The sequence below is a fragment of the Gopherus evgoodei genome, chromosome 3 (genome assembly GCF_007399415.2).
Source record: "Gopherus evgoodei ecotype Sinaloan lineage chromosome 3, rGopEvg1_v1.p, whole genome shotgun sequence".
In the NCBI taxonomy this organism is placed as follows: Eukaryota; Metazoa; Chordata; order Testudines; family Testudinidae; genus Gopherus; species Gopherus evgoodei.
The window spans coordinates 179,538,922-179,552,907 of NC_044324.1; the positions used below are offsets into that span (position 1 = coordinate 179,538,922).

The 13,986-nt window shown below is 39.3% G+C and overlaps 1 protein-coding gene across 3 annotated transcripts in view; it reads left to right on the forward strand.

The window, feature by feature from the left end:
• KCNK2 (potassium two pore domain channel subfamily K member 2) overlaps positions 1 to 12,927 on the forward strand; it is a 178,632-nt gene extending 165,705 nt beyond the window's left edge. For all 3 annotated transcript variants that reach the window (XM_030557538.1, XM_030557540.1, XM_030557539.1), the window contains exon 7: positions 10,813 to 12,927. In XM_030557538.1, coding sequence (XP_030413398.1) covers positions 10,813 to 11,130 — 318 coding nt within the window. In that variant the 3' untranslated portion in view covers positions 11,131 to 12,927. The remainder of the gene's footprint in view (positions 1 to 10,812) is intronic.
• The last annotated feature ends 1,059 nt before the right edge of the window (positions 12,928 to 13,986 follow it).

Below are 13,986 nucleotides of genomic sequence, written 5' to 3' on the forward strand. Positions count from 1 at the left end.
ATGCCCCTCTGCTATGTACATCGGCCAAACTGGACAGTCTCTACGGAAAAGGATAAATGGACACAAATCAGACATTAGGAATGGCAATATACAAAAACCTGTAGGAGAGCACTTCAACCTCCCTGGCCACACTATAGCAGACCTTAAGGTGGCCATCCTGCAGCAAAAAAACTTCAGGACCAGACTTCAAAGAGAAACTGCTGAGCTTCAGTTCATCTGCAAATTTGACACCATCAGCTCAGGATTGAACAAAGACTGTGAATGGCTTGCCAATTACAGAACCAGTTTCTCCTCTCTTGGTTTTCACACCTCAACTGCTAGAACAGGGCCTCATCCTCCCTGATTGAACTGACCTCATTATCTCTAGCTTGCTTGCTAGCACACATATATATACCTGCCCCTGGATATTTCCATTACATGCATCTGAGGAAGTGGGTATTCACCCACGAAAGCTCATGCTCCAAAACGTCTGTTAGTCTATAAGGTGCCACAGGATTCTTTGCTGCTTTTACAGATCCAGACTAACACGGCTACCCTCTGATATTTAAGAATAGGTTAGATAAATGTCTATCAGGGATGGTCTAGATAATATTTGGTCCTGCCATGAGGGCAGGGGACTGGACTCGATGACCTCTCGAGGTCCCTTCCAGTCCTAGAGTCTATGAGTCTATGAGTCTATCCATACAGTACTCTATTTTAAAAAATAAAGCACTTTCCAGTTTTTAGGATTTTAAGTCCCAAAACTATGGGCCAAATCAGTTCCTGTTTAATTCCACTTCATGTCAGTGGAATTCAGCTAGCAATGACTATGACTCAAAGGGTCAAAGGACCAAGTAAATCTTGACATTAAAAGTTCAGATTTAGCCACTGATAATGTAATATTGGGAATCTTCTGTGGGCAATGCTAGCACCATAAACTGAACTGTCTATGGATCCACTACTCACTTACACGATCCTTGTATCACCTTAATACATTGGCTCACTTTTGATCAATCCCTTTCCTGGCATAATGTTGTAAGTAATTGAAGCTGGCTTTATTTTTTATAAACATTAGTAGGTCTCATCATCACAGTGGTTGTGCATTGTCTGAATGAGGAATTTGTTTCTATCAAAAAGAAGGAATTGAGCTACATCTTTAAAATTATTACTTGGGCACGCACTAAAATTTTCAACAAGTAGCACTTGAGCATTAATTAAAGCTTATATGATGCTATGAAAATGTAAAGTGCCGCATGATTGCTGAATGCTACTGGGAGCAAAGGAATTATTGAATGTCCAAACACAAGCCCAATCCAGCCAAAATAAATCTCTCTAGAGGATTTCCCGTCTCTCACTGTCCTATGGGTGGAGGACCATGCCATCCTAAATTTTCTTGAAAATTTGGTTCTAGAACAGGGGGAGTCTATTATTTTTTGTCAAAGTCCAAATTTCTTGGTCAAGATACAGTCAAGGTCCAGACTCCAGAGAAACATTTTTCACACTGCAATAGCAATAATGATAATAAGTAAATAAAAAGATTTCAGGGTCCATTCAAAAGTATCTGGTGGTCCGCATTTGGCCAACAGTCCACCTATGGACTACCCCTGTTCTATAACCTATATCTCCAAACATTTAGCCCCCTTTAGATATTGAGCCAATGACAACCTGTGCACATGGGCTTTACATAGTCTTGTTTGTTTTACCCTCACAAACCAATCATCTGTTTGTTAACCTTGAATATTACAAATTGACATATTCTGAAGCATTACAATGGATGGTGACAAATCTATATGTCAATGGAAGCATGGATAAATGGATGTCAGAGACTCTTTTTTTTTTTTTCATGAGGTATTTTATATAAATCAGTGGAAAACATCCAGTGTTTGAAAAGGAATGAGTAGAGGGTGGTTAGGAGGCTGGAAGGGATTTTTGAAGATCTGTAGAGCCACTCACTTCCAAATCTCTCCTTAATACTTTCCTTTGCTGTAATGCATACAAATCACTCCCAACTGACATTGACCTAGCTGATGACTTCTATCTTTCTCCTCAATTCTGTTCATTTTCTTGTATCATCTTTTTGCTTTAGCCTCCTCTTGCATACTATTTGAACTGTAGAGTATGAACTTACTGGGACAGGAATTGTCTTCTGTTGCATGACATCTCTGTACAGCATCTAGCACAATGGTGCCCTTATCCTTGTCTGGGATTGCTAGGAACTGTCATAATACAAATAATAAATAATAATAATTCCACCACGGTTGTGGGGAAGGACAGAGAGAAGTCTAGAAGAAGCTACTTTGGTGGGAGTAGCGGTATTGAGGAGAGATAGGAGGATAGATGGTGAAAGATATAGAAAAGAGCGCAGGACGCCCAAAGAGCCTTTCAGCAGTGTGAGCCCTGAAGAGGACCATAGCCTCTTTGTAACAGAGGGGCAATAGTAACTTATGTACGTGACTAGGGTTGTTGATGCGTAACAAGTTAGCTCAGTGCAGTAATGCCCGCAGGCCGGAAGAGCTGTAGCCTACACATGCAGGACAGTAGGGGAGGAAATAGGCCAGCTCTGCTGCTCAGGCCATGTATCAGCCCATCCAACAATTGTCCTGTTGCCTTGTTTCCTATCTATATGAATTAAATTTAAAAAAAAGAGCTGAACTGTACAGTTCCTGAGAAAATTGCATAAGAGCATCTCGAAAGACAAAACATAATGTACTCTACTCTTCTGCAAGGACAATGTGACACTTCTATACTCTTTCTAGTTTTGACTCAGACTACTGTGTCCAAGAGAAGTTAATTTGAAGTTTTATTTTTAAGAAAAGTTCACCTCAGGGAAAAATGAAATTGCAATACTTTGGGGGAATGTATTAGTGGTAATTGTTAGACATTACAGACTTGAGAGCATGTGTTTTAAGAATATCTGTAAATTAGGCTTCACATTTTTCTCTACAGAATGAATAGGGAGATATCTCCAGCCCCAACCTACCAAATTGTTATTTAATTCCTATTTTGGGCTTAAAGTAGCTTTAGGAAAATGATTAAAATGCCTAAGCCAAAGAAAATAATGTAAAAGTACAGCTGTCAAGAAAAAACAAAGAAAGTAAATAGAAATACTTAACTAGAAAATTTCCTTTTTCCTCTCCTATGGTACACAATACTTATCTATCTCCTTATATCATCCATTATCACAGTAGCTGCGTGCATCTCGAGTATTTAATTCAAAATAGTGGTATCTCCCTACCTTCCCTGTAAATAGGCGTAAATTGCTTGCTAAGATTATAGGGGTGTTTTTTAAGGTTTTTTGTGTGTGTGTGTGTGAGAGAGAGAGGTAGAATGAACTTTTAGCGGGAAAGCTAAGTCAAAGGTTAAGTTTTGCATTTATTTCTGAAAGTGGAAAGGACCATAGTCATTCTTGCCTCTTCTGGTAGGGAATTCCAAAGTCTCTCGCAACTCCTGTGCTATTTTTTAACAATTTAACAGTTCCAGTGGAACATAGGAACTGTTATTGGAAGTCATGGTTGCAGTAGGAGAGGCAACCTTTCAGGTGCTTAGGATCAGTTCCATAGAGGGCTATAAATATCAGGAGAGAAGCTAATGGCAAACCAGAGGAGAGAGCAGAACAGCAAGGTGATGTGCTCCTAGTAATCTGTGTCACTAAAAAGATGGGTTAATGTGCTTTGTACCAGCTAGAGCTTTCTTATTGTCTGTAGTTTCATTGCTAATATGAATGAATCAAGCTTGGAGGTCATGAATGCATGCCTTGCTGTGGCCAGATCCCTGCCTAATAGAATGGAACTCAGTATTACTGGATGGAAGTAGGAATTTTTGTTGTTCTGGATGTTTGGGCACCTCTTGCAATGAGAAGTCCCAAAGGATCCCAAGGCTGCAGGCCAACTTGAAAAGGTAAAGATCCTGCATAGCAGGGGCAATTATAGAGACACAAGTACTTCAAAGTGCTTTCCTTCCCAGTAGTGTCATCTCAGTCTTGCCTGTGTTCTGCTTTAGCCAGATTCTCCCTTCTGGCCTTAGACTATATGAATCTTCATTGAGGTGCTGAGAAAGCTGGAAGAGGGTGCTGCTTGCATTTGACATACGGGGTATTGATGTATTGCAACCCATGCTCTCTCACCATCTCCTCCAACAGTTTTAGATAGAAATTTCTTAGGATGGTGTTGAGGACTAAGCCTTGTGGCACTCCAAATAAAAGGGCTCAGGAGGTACAGGGACGGCTGCTTGTAATGTCTCAAGCCATTTCAGGGCCCTTTCATTTATCTACATGGCTTCTTGGTAAAGAGATTGACTTCCTTACGCTAACCACTAGATCACTCTAATGCTGTTGAGGGCTTTCCCTAGTCTTACCAAATCCTGCATGCTTGTCTATTAGTAGCATCAGCAAAAGGTCTGTGCGAAGGTCTGCTTTGTTACTGAACAGGGAAGTTCACATATTATTTTAGGTGTGCCACACTAAAATGGTGGCTAACTGTTTTATATTATTTGATAAATGTATTGGAGAATTGTAATTTAGAGAATATTCCCCATTATGTTATAACCAACTGAGGTTGATATTGTCACTTTAGGCAGATTGATGGTCTTTCTTCACGAGAAACATATCTGGTTCAATATGAATTCCATTATTCAGGATAGTGAGCTGTCTCCTGTTCCATGATAAGTGCATTACCATATTTCTGGAAGAATCTGCTGCCACATTTGAAGTTCCTATGAGAAAACCTGTAGGACTGTGGTGTCTGTTGGGTCAGGGAACATAATAGCATAAAGGTCCATGATCAGGAAAGCCCAAAGCAAACATACAATGTTTGAAAATTCCTATTAAAAACTAATTAAGTAGTACTGAATACTTAAATTACCACACTAAGTATAAATTGTAAATTCTAAATTAGTCCACATTGCTTATATAGATCAGAGAGGTTAAAAGAAAAGTTGCAACTACCTATAACCTGAATGCCTGATCGGGGGTTAGATTAGAGGTGAGTCATGCTCTGTGCACAAATTCAGGACTTCGCCACAATCACAAGATAGCTGGATAATTTTTTCTTTAAATGATCAGAAAAGTTATAGTTAGTCATTGACATTTAAATTGCCATCATAATGCTTTAGAGTTAATACTCCACTGAGATGAATGAGGCTGTTTAACTCCTCCCAAATCTATTTTTGATTGCCTCTGTAGAAAAAGACAACATTGGGGGTTGGACTTGGAACTGCTTACATTTAATGATGGTCTTCTAGCATAGGTTTCTATTAGCAAGAAGATATTGGGCTGCTGGCACTTGTACTTATTCTCTACACCAATACTGACTTGGGATTCTTAATACATTCCATGGCAAGCCCGTTTATCCACTAATGCTTTAAAAACTCCCACACTCCTATCTGTATCTATGCTGGTTATGTGATATGTATGTTACTTGCAATCCCCCACAACCCAAGCCCGACCCCAGATGTACAGTACCTTCCCTCTTAACTCGTGTAAATTTGATTTTAATAAAATTTTAACTTTAATAAAAATTTTATATCTGTTATGTGGATGAGTCTTGGGCTGTCATTCTGATACTTTTCACCAGCACTTAAGAAATATTGTGCGTATTCCAATCCTTGTACTTCATGGTAGTGATTAGCAGTTAGCCATTTGTGTGACTAGCAGTCTTCATCAGTCTATCATATAGTTCAGAACTATTTGATTAAAAAAGAAGACATGTCTCCAATGGAGTCTGCAGTGTAATCTTGTGAGGCAAGGGGACTTGAAGAAAAAGTAAACCGTTCTTGCTGTAGTGCAGATATTTTTGGTTTTGAACAGCAGAGACAACTGGCATTTCAATCACTTAGCATCAGATATGAAATGGCTACCAGACCCCAAATTAAGCTAAAATTGAATGCAGTATGAGGAAATGTCATACCTTGGGGACTGAGAGAACCTGAACATTCACTGAAATGTCGTTATGAACAGAAGAGGAATTAAATTACAAGAGCAGGTTGCTTATGTGCTCTGGCAGTTTTAGAAATTGCACATTACTCTTTCAATAACCTCTTGAGCTTGAGTCCATAAATGTTACATGATAAAAGATGTATTCTGAAAAGGTAAAATTTTTCTTTAAGTGCATTTCAGGGCCCACAAAAGTTAGGGGCTGAAAGCAGCAATTTGGGCTAGGCATAGGAGACACAGCACTTACTCAGCTTCCCCATGTAACACCATTGCATTTCAATCCTTCTTTCTCTTATTTTATAAGAATTGAATTATGCCAAACTGTGTGATAGTTTTGAAATATGGGCAGATGATAAGATCACCACATTCATGTATTTTATTATCTAAATCAGGAGTTGAATCCAAGTCTCCAAAGAGGATATTTATTTGAGAGCCTCACCAATTACACCACCTAGCCCTCCAAAGGAGATTTAATTAGAATTTAATTACTAGATAACCTAATAACTACACTTTTAAAATCCCATGGAATAATTAATGTGCCTAACAGTTAAAATACAGCAAGTGGCCCAGTGTTATGAAGATAGCATGGCCATCTGCATGTCACTGAGTGGACATGAACAGTGAATACTAAGCATGTCTTCAGGATTGCCAATAATTAGTTGTGCCAGCAGCACAGCCAGCTGGTTATTTGTGGGGAAAGTATGGGGGTGAGGAGAAGAGAGCTAAAGCTGCCAATAGAAGAAAAATAAGGATGAGATTAACAAGATGGTGGGTAGGTCAGTTCAGAATGCTTGTGGCTTTCAATAGCCTGCCTGGGCACAAGAATGGAGCAGGCTGACAGAGCAACGGGATGGTAACTAAAACAAAGCTAGTTCAGTAGATCTAAATTTAAATGTACCAATCTTGACAACATCCCTTGAAACGTGACTTGTCAGCAATGTGTCTCAGAGTAATATATCTGGGCTAGATCCTCAGCTATGGCCAGGAAGTACTCTCACAGCGGAGAAAGTGCAACAGTGTGGGGAGACCATGGGAATTGTTGTATCTCAAAGGCCTCAAGAGTTTAAGGTGTTTATAAACTCATCACTGGTCAACATTCAACAGTGATAGATAGATTTGGGGTTAATTTTAAACAGAGGCCTTGGTTTTACTTGGTTACTTGGCAAACACCCAAAAGCATTCATTCAAATTGAAAATGTATGGATTAAACTCACAGACTCCCACACAACGAATAAGAAAAGTAAAACAAGATTTATATTGAAACTGTAGTTAAGTGATTATACAAAACAAACTTCAGACTTACCAAAGTCCCCTCTCCTATCAGACTTTTCAAACTCCCTTTGGAGTTAGAGTATCAGGGTCTCTTATTTTCAGAACAACTTTTCTTTGATGAAAAGGAAAAGGTTAATTTTACTCTCAGCCCTGATGTGAAGGGCATTCACTTATGCAGTTCTTAACAAACGGATGGAGAGAAGGTGGAGGAGAGGCAGGATAGAAAAGATAGGTGAAATATGGCTTTTGTTGATGTTTTTGGAATGCTAGACCTCTGGTTAGTTATGAGTGGATGCTTTGGCTGGCACATTGACCACAACATCTGCTGCTTGGACTTTAGTTAGTTATGATTTAGTCAGGGCTGTCATCTGTTTGGATTCCTTCTCCTTAGACAAGGCAGGTTTAGATGAATGCAGCATAGTTGACTTTGGGATTTGATGAAAACCCACATTAGTGAGATAGGATAGGAGGAAAGAAAAAGTAGGCAGGAAATAACACAACAAGGGAAGGGAATACAATACAGGCTCTTAGGGACCTTTGTGGTGCTGGGAATTAGATATTCTGAGTGGTGGGCTGAAGACTGGATGTCAAGATAATATGATGACTTTCAGCACTTAAATGGGAAGACGAAGTTCCTTAAACAAGAGCAAGGCCAACCAGCCTTCCTCTCAGGAAGTGAGTCCTTTAGAAGAGTTGAGAGGCATTGAAGTGCTGGCACACTGAGGGATGAACTGTGAGGATGAACTGCCCCAAAATCTCTTTTTAAGAACCCTCAGAAGGAGTAAAAGTTGGTGGCCTATATCCTCATTGTTTTGTCCACCAGTTAAATCCGTTTTTGTAAGGCCAAATTTGGCACTGGTAACTCTGTTCCCACATTTTCTTGTTTACCAAGTATAATTTCACCACAGTCCTTGATTTATATCAGTAGGCCATTTATCCACTGATAAATCAGTTTCTCTGTCTGGTTTTCTTGAATCTATTGTAACGTTTATTGTCGTAAACAACTGATCCATTTTTTGTGGTTATTGTAACATCTTATGAACTTTCACATACTTTTTACAATGGATCTTAAGGTAACTTTGTCGAGCCAGTTATCACAACACAGCCCATACACTTTCTCTGTGCCATCTAAGGAGTCCCCTTCTCAAGGGGATTTTCTAGTCATTGGGAAAGCCGTCCTTATGATAGCTTTGCACCAGTGCAGTAGGGCAAAGCTGCCCTAATGTAGGGGATGATCTAGCTCATTGTTTTGGTGTGGGGGGGGGTTCATTACTTGTTTTCTATTAAGAAAAGTACTGGCACAGTTACAATCTGTACGTATCAGACGCTTTATTCTTCTAAAATCTGAAGTACGTATGTCAGTGTTCCTTTTAGCCCAGTTTGAATACTAATTAATTATTCAGCTAGTGTAAACTGCTATGCAGAACTGAAAAGAATCCTTGTTTTAAAAATATACATATTAGGCCACATTCATTTCTGATGTAATTCTATTGAAGTTGAATGATGTACAGGCTTAATAACATGATCTTTGGATCTGGGGGCTTTTTTTGTTTGTGAAATGAGAAAAAAAGCAGGATTAAACACCCTTCATCATTCCCCAGTGAGATGATGACTTTTACCACCATTGTGTTTCTGTTTCCAGTGGCACTGCAAAATATACATAGCCCTGTAGCCAGCTTCCAGAGCTAATGTACATAATCATTTTAAAGGCAAAGCCTCTCGTTTCTCTGACTTTGTTTTCATTTGATTTTTTTGAACAAATATGTGCTCACCTTGTCACTGCTTGTTTGCCAGTGATTGAAATTCTGGGACTCCGCACTACAAATTAGAGTAATTTATTTAAGTGGTTTAATTCTTTTAATGTGCTACACTTTAAAAATTACATCAGTCTACCATCTCCTTTCTGAGCCTAACGTACCATTAAAACAGTTTGAAAAGTGGAGACCTAAGGGGAAAAAACCTCCAAAAATATCTGTTCCTGAGTTTAATTGAAAAAAACAAACACATAACCCTGAAAAACAACCTAATCATTCCAAAGAGTCCTCTTCGTTTATTTTAAATGATAACTGGAGGGTTTTCTCTGCTTAGTGTAATGACTGTATCCTGGGCTAAACAGAGTCAAAGGCCAATGTGTTAATGTGAAATAAGGTCAGAGGCTGAGGTTCATATCAGCACAGTGTAAAGTTATTGCCAAATTTAGAGGAATCCCCCTCCATGTATTATATGAAAACATTTTCTCCCTCCTCTTACTGTTCCTCCCATTGCTACACCTCAGCAGCTCCCAGGCCTTTGCTACTTAGAAAGGATAGTTCTGCCCTCCCACCCCGCCCTGCTCCCTTAAAAAATAAGTTTTGTAACAGTATATTTAAAAGCTTCTCTCTTCTTTTTCACCCCTCCCACTTTCCTCTCTCTCTTAATTCTCTCCATCCTCTTATCTTTTTCTTTGCTCTATTTACCCCTCTCTCCAAAAAAGAGTGCCTTTCTCATTTCAAGTGGTCTAATGGCTGAACATTTGGGGTGCTGGGAAGTAAAGGGTAATTTTGGACTCTCCCCACCTCCTGCCCACTCTTTCTCATATGCATGTGTGCACACACACATGTTCTTCAGGCCTGCTGATACTGAAAGCTAAGTGGAGTGTAAAGTTGAGGAGAAACATGGTTGAAAGATTACTGTCTTCACTGAGAGTGGATCAGTCCTTGTGTTAGTTCCTGACAAATGCATTTGGAGTGTTGAGAGCAGGAACCAAAGTGTAGGGATCTGCATATTTCCTAATTGAGAAGTGGCAGTTATTATGCAAATTGGAACACCTCCTGTAGCCAATCAGAATGGAAGGATTTTCATAATGGCAGTCATAGAGCTGTGAGACTCCGCATCATCTCTGCTCTGTGGCTAGCGGACATCGTTTCATTTCAGAATAAGTAGTGACAGCCCTCGAGTCTCACATTGTAATTATATTACTTTCTCTATTTGAAATAACAGACTTAATTGAAATGGAAAGAAAAAGCAAAGCATATTGCTGACTTGACTAAAATTGTCACTTGCATTAATCCTTACTTTGAACATGCACTAAAAATAGAATACAAGCAGCTGACATTTTTCTTTAAAAAGCCTTTCCATCTATATTTAGAAAATCCTGTGTCAAGCTTCACAGAGATCTTTGCACAGATAGTAAGTGTGTCCATAAATAACCCTGTACATCTCCCCTGGTAACAATACATAACACAGTCTGGATTTCTGGGAATTCAACACCCCCTGGCCAGCTGGGTTGTTCTCAACTGTCAGGGCTTCATTTTTAAAGGAAACTTCCCTTAATTGATTCCATATAAATCAGCTTGTCCATTTTTAACTGTATGGATTTTTGTTCTTGTTGTGTTTAATGTCATTCTTAGCTTTTATTGCATTAATATTTCTTCCTTTTGGATGAAAGAATATAACTCAATGAAACTAGACTTTTTTTTTAATCAAAAGCCAAATCTGAACCAAAAAAAGAGTTGTGCCAGTGGGCAACAGTTTTTGTTAGTCTGTAGACACATTGTTATCCATTCATTCTGGGGTCCTGAACATAAACCATCCTTGAAGTGCCTAGTTATGTTATGTTTCTCTCCCCTTCTCTTTCACTGTGTATGCTGCAGGTGGGAGAGTTCAGAGCTCACGCTGCCGAATGGACAGCCAATGTCACGGCAGAGTTCAAAGAAACCCGCAGGCGTCTAAGTGTGGAGATTTATGACAAGTTTCAACGGGCTACCTCCATCAAAAGGAAGCTCTCTGCAGAACTTGCTGTCAACCACAGTCAAGATCTGACCCCTTGCAAGAGAACCCTGTCAGTCAATCACCTCACCAGCGAGAAGGACATCTTGCCTGCTCTAACAAAAACAGACAGCATTTATATGAATGGTTTGACACCTCACTGTGCGGCAGAAGATATTGCTGTGATTGAAAACATTAAGTAGTGCTGACTTTGGATGCCGATCCTTGGAGAAGCTCTTGGCTTAAACTAGCCATATACTTCCTTTTTTTCCTACCCATGATTGATGCTAGTAGCATTTTATACATGTGCATGAGTTCAACAGAAACCACCACAACAGGGATTCAATGTCATCATCATATCTCTTCAGACACAAGATGAATGGAATTTCTGTTGTTGATAGATGCTGGAGCAAGCAACATCCAATGCCTTTTTGTGCTCAGACTGTTGTTCATTTCTCCTAATGTGCCATATGGCCTAAAGAATGAATTATATTTGTTTATGTTAACAATGTAGCTTTGAGGGATCAGTCCTTAAATTTTCAGGGTCTACCTTACTGAGCCTAGGAATGGACCATTTATGGACTACAACACATTTGTAAATGGCAAGAAATTCTTATGCAGCCTTTTACCTAAGAAATTTTTGTCAGTGCCTTATCTTTTGAAGAAACAGAACCTCTATAACTCTTGTATGGTTTATATTTGTTTGTTTATTTGTTTTTTGCATGAGTAATGTATTTCATTTGAGCTTTCATCTTGCCTGAAATGATGACGTTTTAAAGGTGTCTTTAGTGAAGATACTAGCTTTGAGAATGGATGCCAAAAATCAACAGACATCAAAGCCACACTCCTAAATCTAGCTTTAAAGGCACTGCAGTTACAAGAGTTGCAAAAATGTCCCCTGAAAATATTTATTTTACTCACATCCAGGTGATACATGCTCACACTGTATTAGAACCAGACCTGTAGGATTTATGGATCCATTTTGAGTTTTATTTTTCAAGCATTGTTCAGCAATGTTATCCCATGTGTCAGATTACCAAAAATCTCCAGTTATGTGTAATTAAATTATTTGCTAGATGACAAGAGCAAGTAGAAGTTAATACTATGTGGAAATGTTTTAAAATGATGCATTCTAATAACCATACTCATGAAAACATTACAGAAAAATACCACAGCAATTTCTAATAATCATAAATCTGCTCCCAGAAAGTTACTCTATGAAAAGAATTTTAAACTTTTTATTTAAGCCGAGTCACACCAGGCACCTACTGGATCCTACTGGAGTGCTTTCCTGAATGTCACACTGTACATTGGTTGCCTACACCGGAACTGTGACTGATGTGGGAATGCAATTGAAACTGGTTTCACTGTGACTTTCTACATATAAAATACAGACTTCTCTGAATACAAATACAGACATAAAGGAAAGCTGATAAATAGCACAATCTGAATGCTGATGATTGTTCAGATAGGTCAGGCTGACGATACGCGGATCTGAAACCAATCCTTGGGGTTTCTGTGTTTGTTTTAAAGAAAAGCATTGACTTTAATTCTATATCTGTTGTTTTGTTTATAGTTGTGTGTGAGACTCAGAAGGAATGCAGGATAAAAACAAGGAATGGATAATTTTGTCTTTTTTAAATTTTTTCATATTTTAGTCTATGTAAGCTGGCTGTACATAAAATGAATATAACAAGCCCTGAGGGAATAATTTAGGCTCAGTGCAAATTAAAGAAAAATTAGACTTTGTTGATTGGCCATGACGAAAATGACAAATTTGTAGCATTTATGACCATTAGATAACATACAAAATATGAATGTTAATGTTCTGGATGTTTAATCTTGTTCTCTGATTAATCAATGCTATCAGTGTAAATATCAGTCAGTTAACATTTACAGAGAGTAAGCTTTTAAAATAAGGAAAGTTCCATGAAATAGTACCAGGCCATGCTCTTTTAAAAGAAAAAGACCCCTGTCTCTCCCAGCACAGTGTTCTGAATGTCCACGTGGTGAGAAGCTCTTCTTGCCATGTATAAACTGTGAATTGTAATGAAAAATAAAGTTTTTACTTAAAATAAGCTTTTCTGAGTCTCTTGCTTGCTGCTGTCCCACCAGAATGCTGAGAAATCACTGAGACACCAGCTGTTTGAGGGTTTGAGGGTTACAGTTTTTATTCTTGTTTTCAGCCTGCTTAAATTTGAGCAGTCTTAACAATGAAAAGAAGAACTTGACTCCAACGATCAAAACATTTTCTCTAAATGTTAAGCAGTAATGTTCATCGGGTTGCTACACCTTTAAATGTTCTTCTGTGGCTATTTTTTAAAGGAATTTGGCAGGACTGACTTTCAGTTCTAATACTCTTTTCAATTAGAAAGTATAAACCTTGGAATGTATATATTGTGACAGACCCAGGCCAGTTGGGGGCAGGAATCTGGTAGAAGGCAGATATACTGGCCACTGGATGAATAGTTTCTGTTCCCTGAGTAGGGGCTGCCCTAGAGCAATCAGGAACCTGCTAGAACCAATTAAGACAAGCAAGCTAAGTAAGATACCTGGAGCCAATTAAGAACTTATTAGAGTCAATTATGGCAGGCAGGCTAATCAGGACACCTGGTTTAAAAAGGACCTCTCATCAGTTAGTGGGGCATGTGCAAGGAGCAGGGAGTGAGAGGGCGTGTTGCTGGAGGACTAAGGAGTACAAGCGTTATCAGGCTTCAGGAGGAAGGTCCTGCGGTGAGGATAAAGATGGTGCTTGGGGGTGGCCATGGGCAAGTAGCCCAGGGAGTTGTAGTTGTCACACAGGTGTTACATGAAACACTGTAGACAGCTGCGATCCACAGTGCCTTGGGCTGGAATCCAGTGTAGAGGGCGGGCCTGGGTTCCCCCCCAATCTCCCCAACTCCCTATCAGGAGGAGTTGACCTGGTCTGTGAGACAAACCAGAGGGGAAGGTCTAATTTGGGAAGGGATCTGGCCTGTCCCTGACCCACTAGGTGGGACACAGACTGTGGGGATTGTTCTCCTCCCTTTCCTCCATGCTGGCCAGTGATGAGGTTAGCT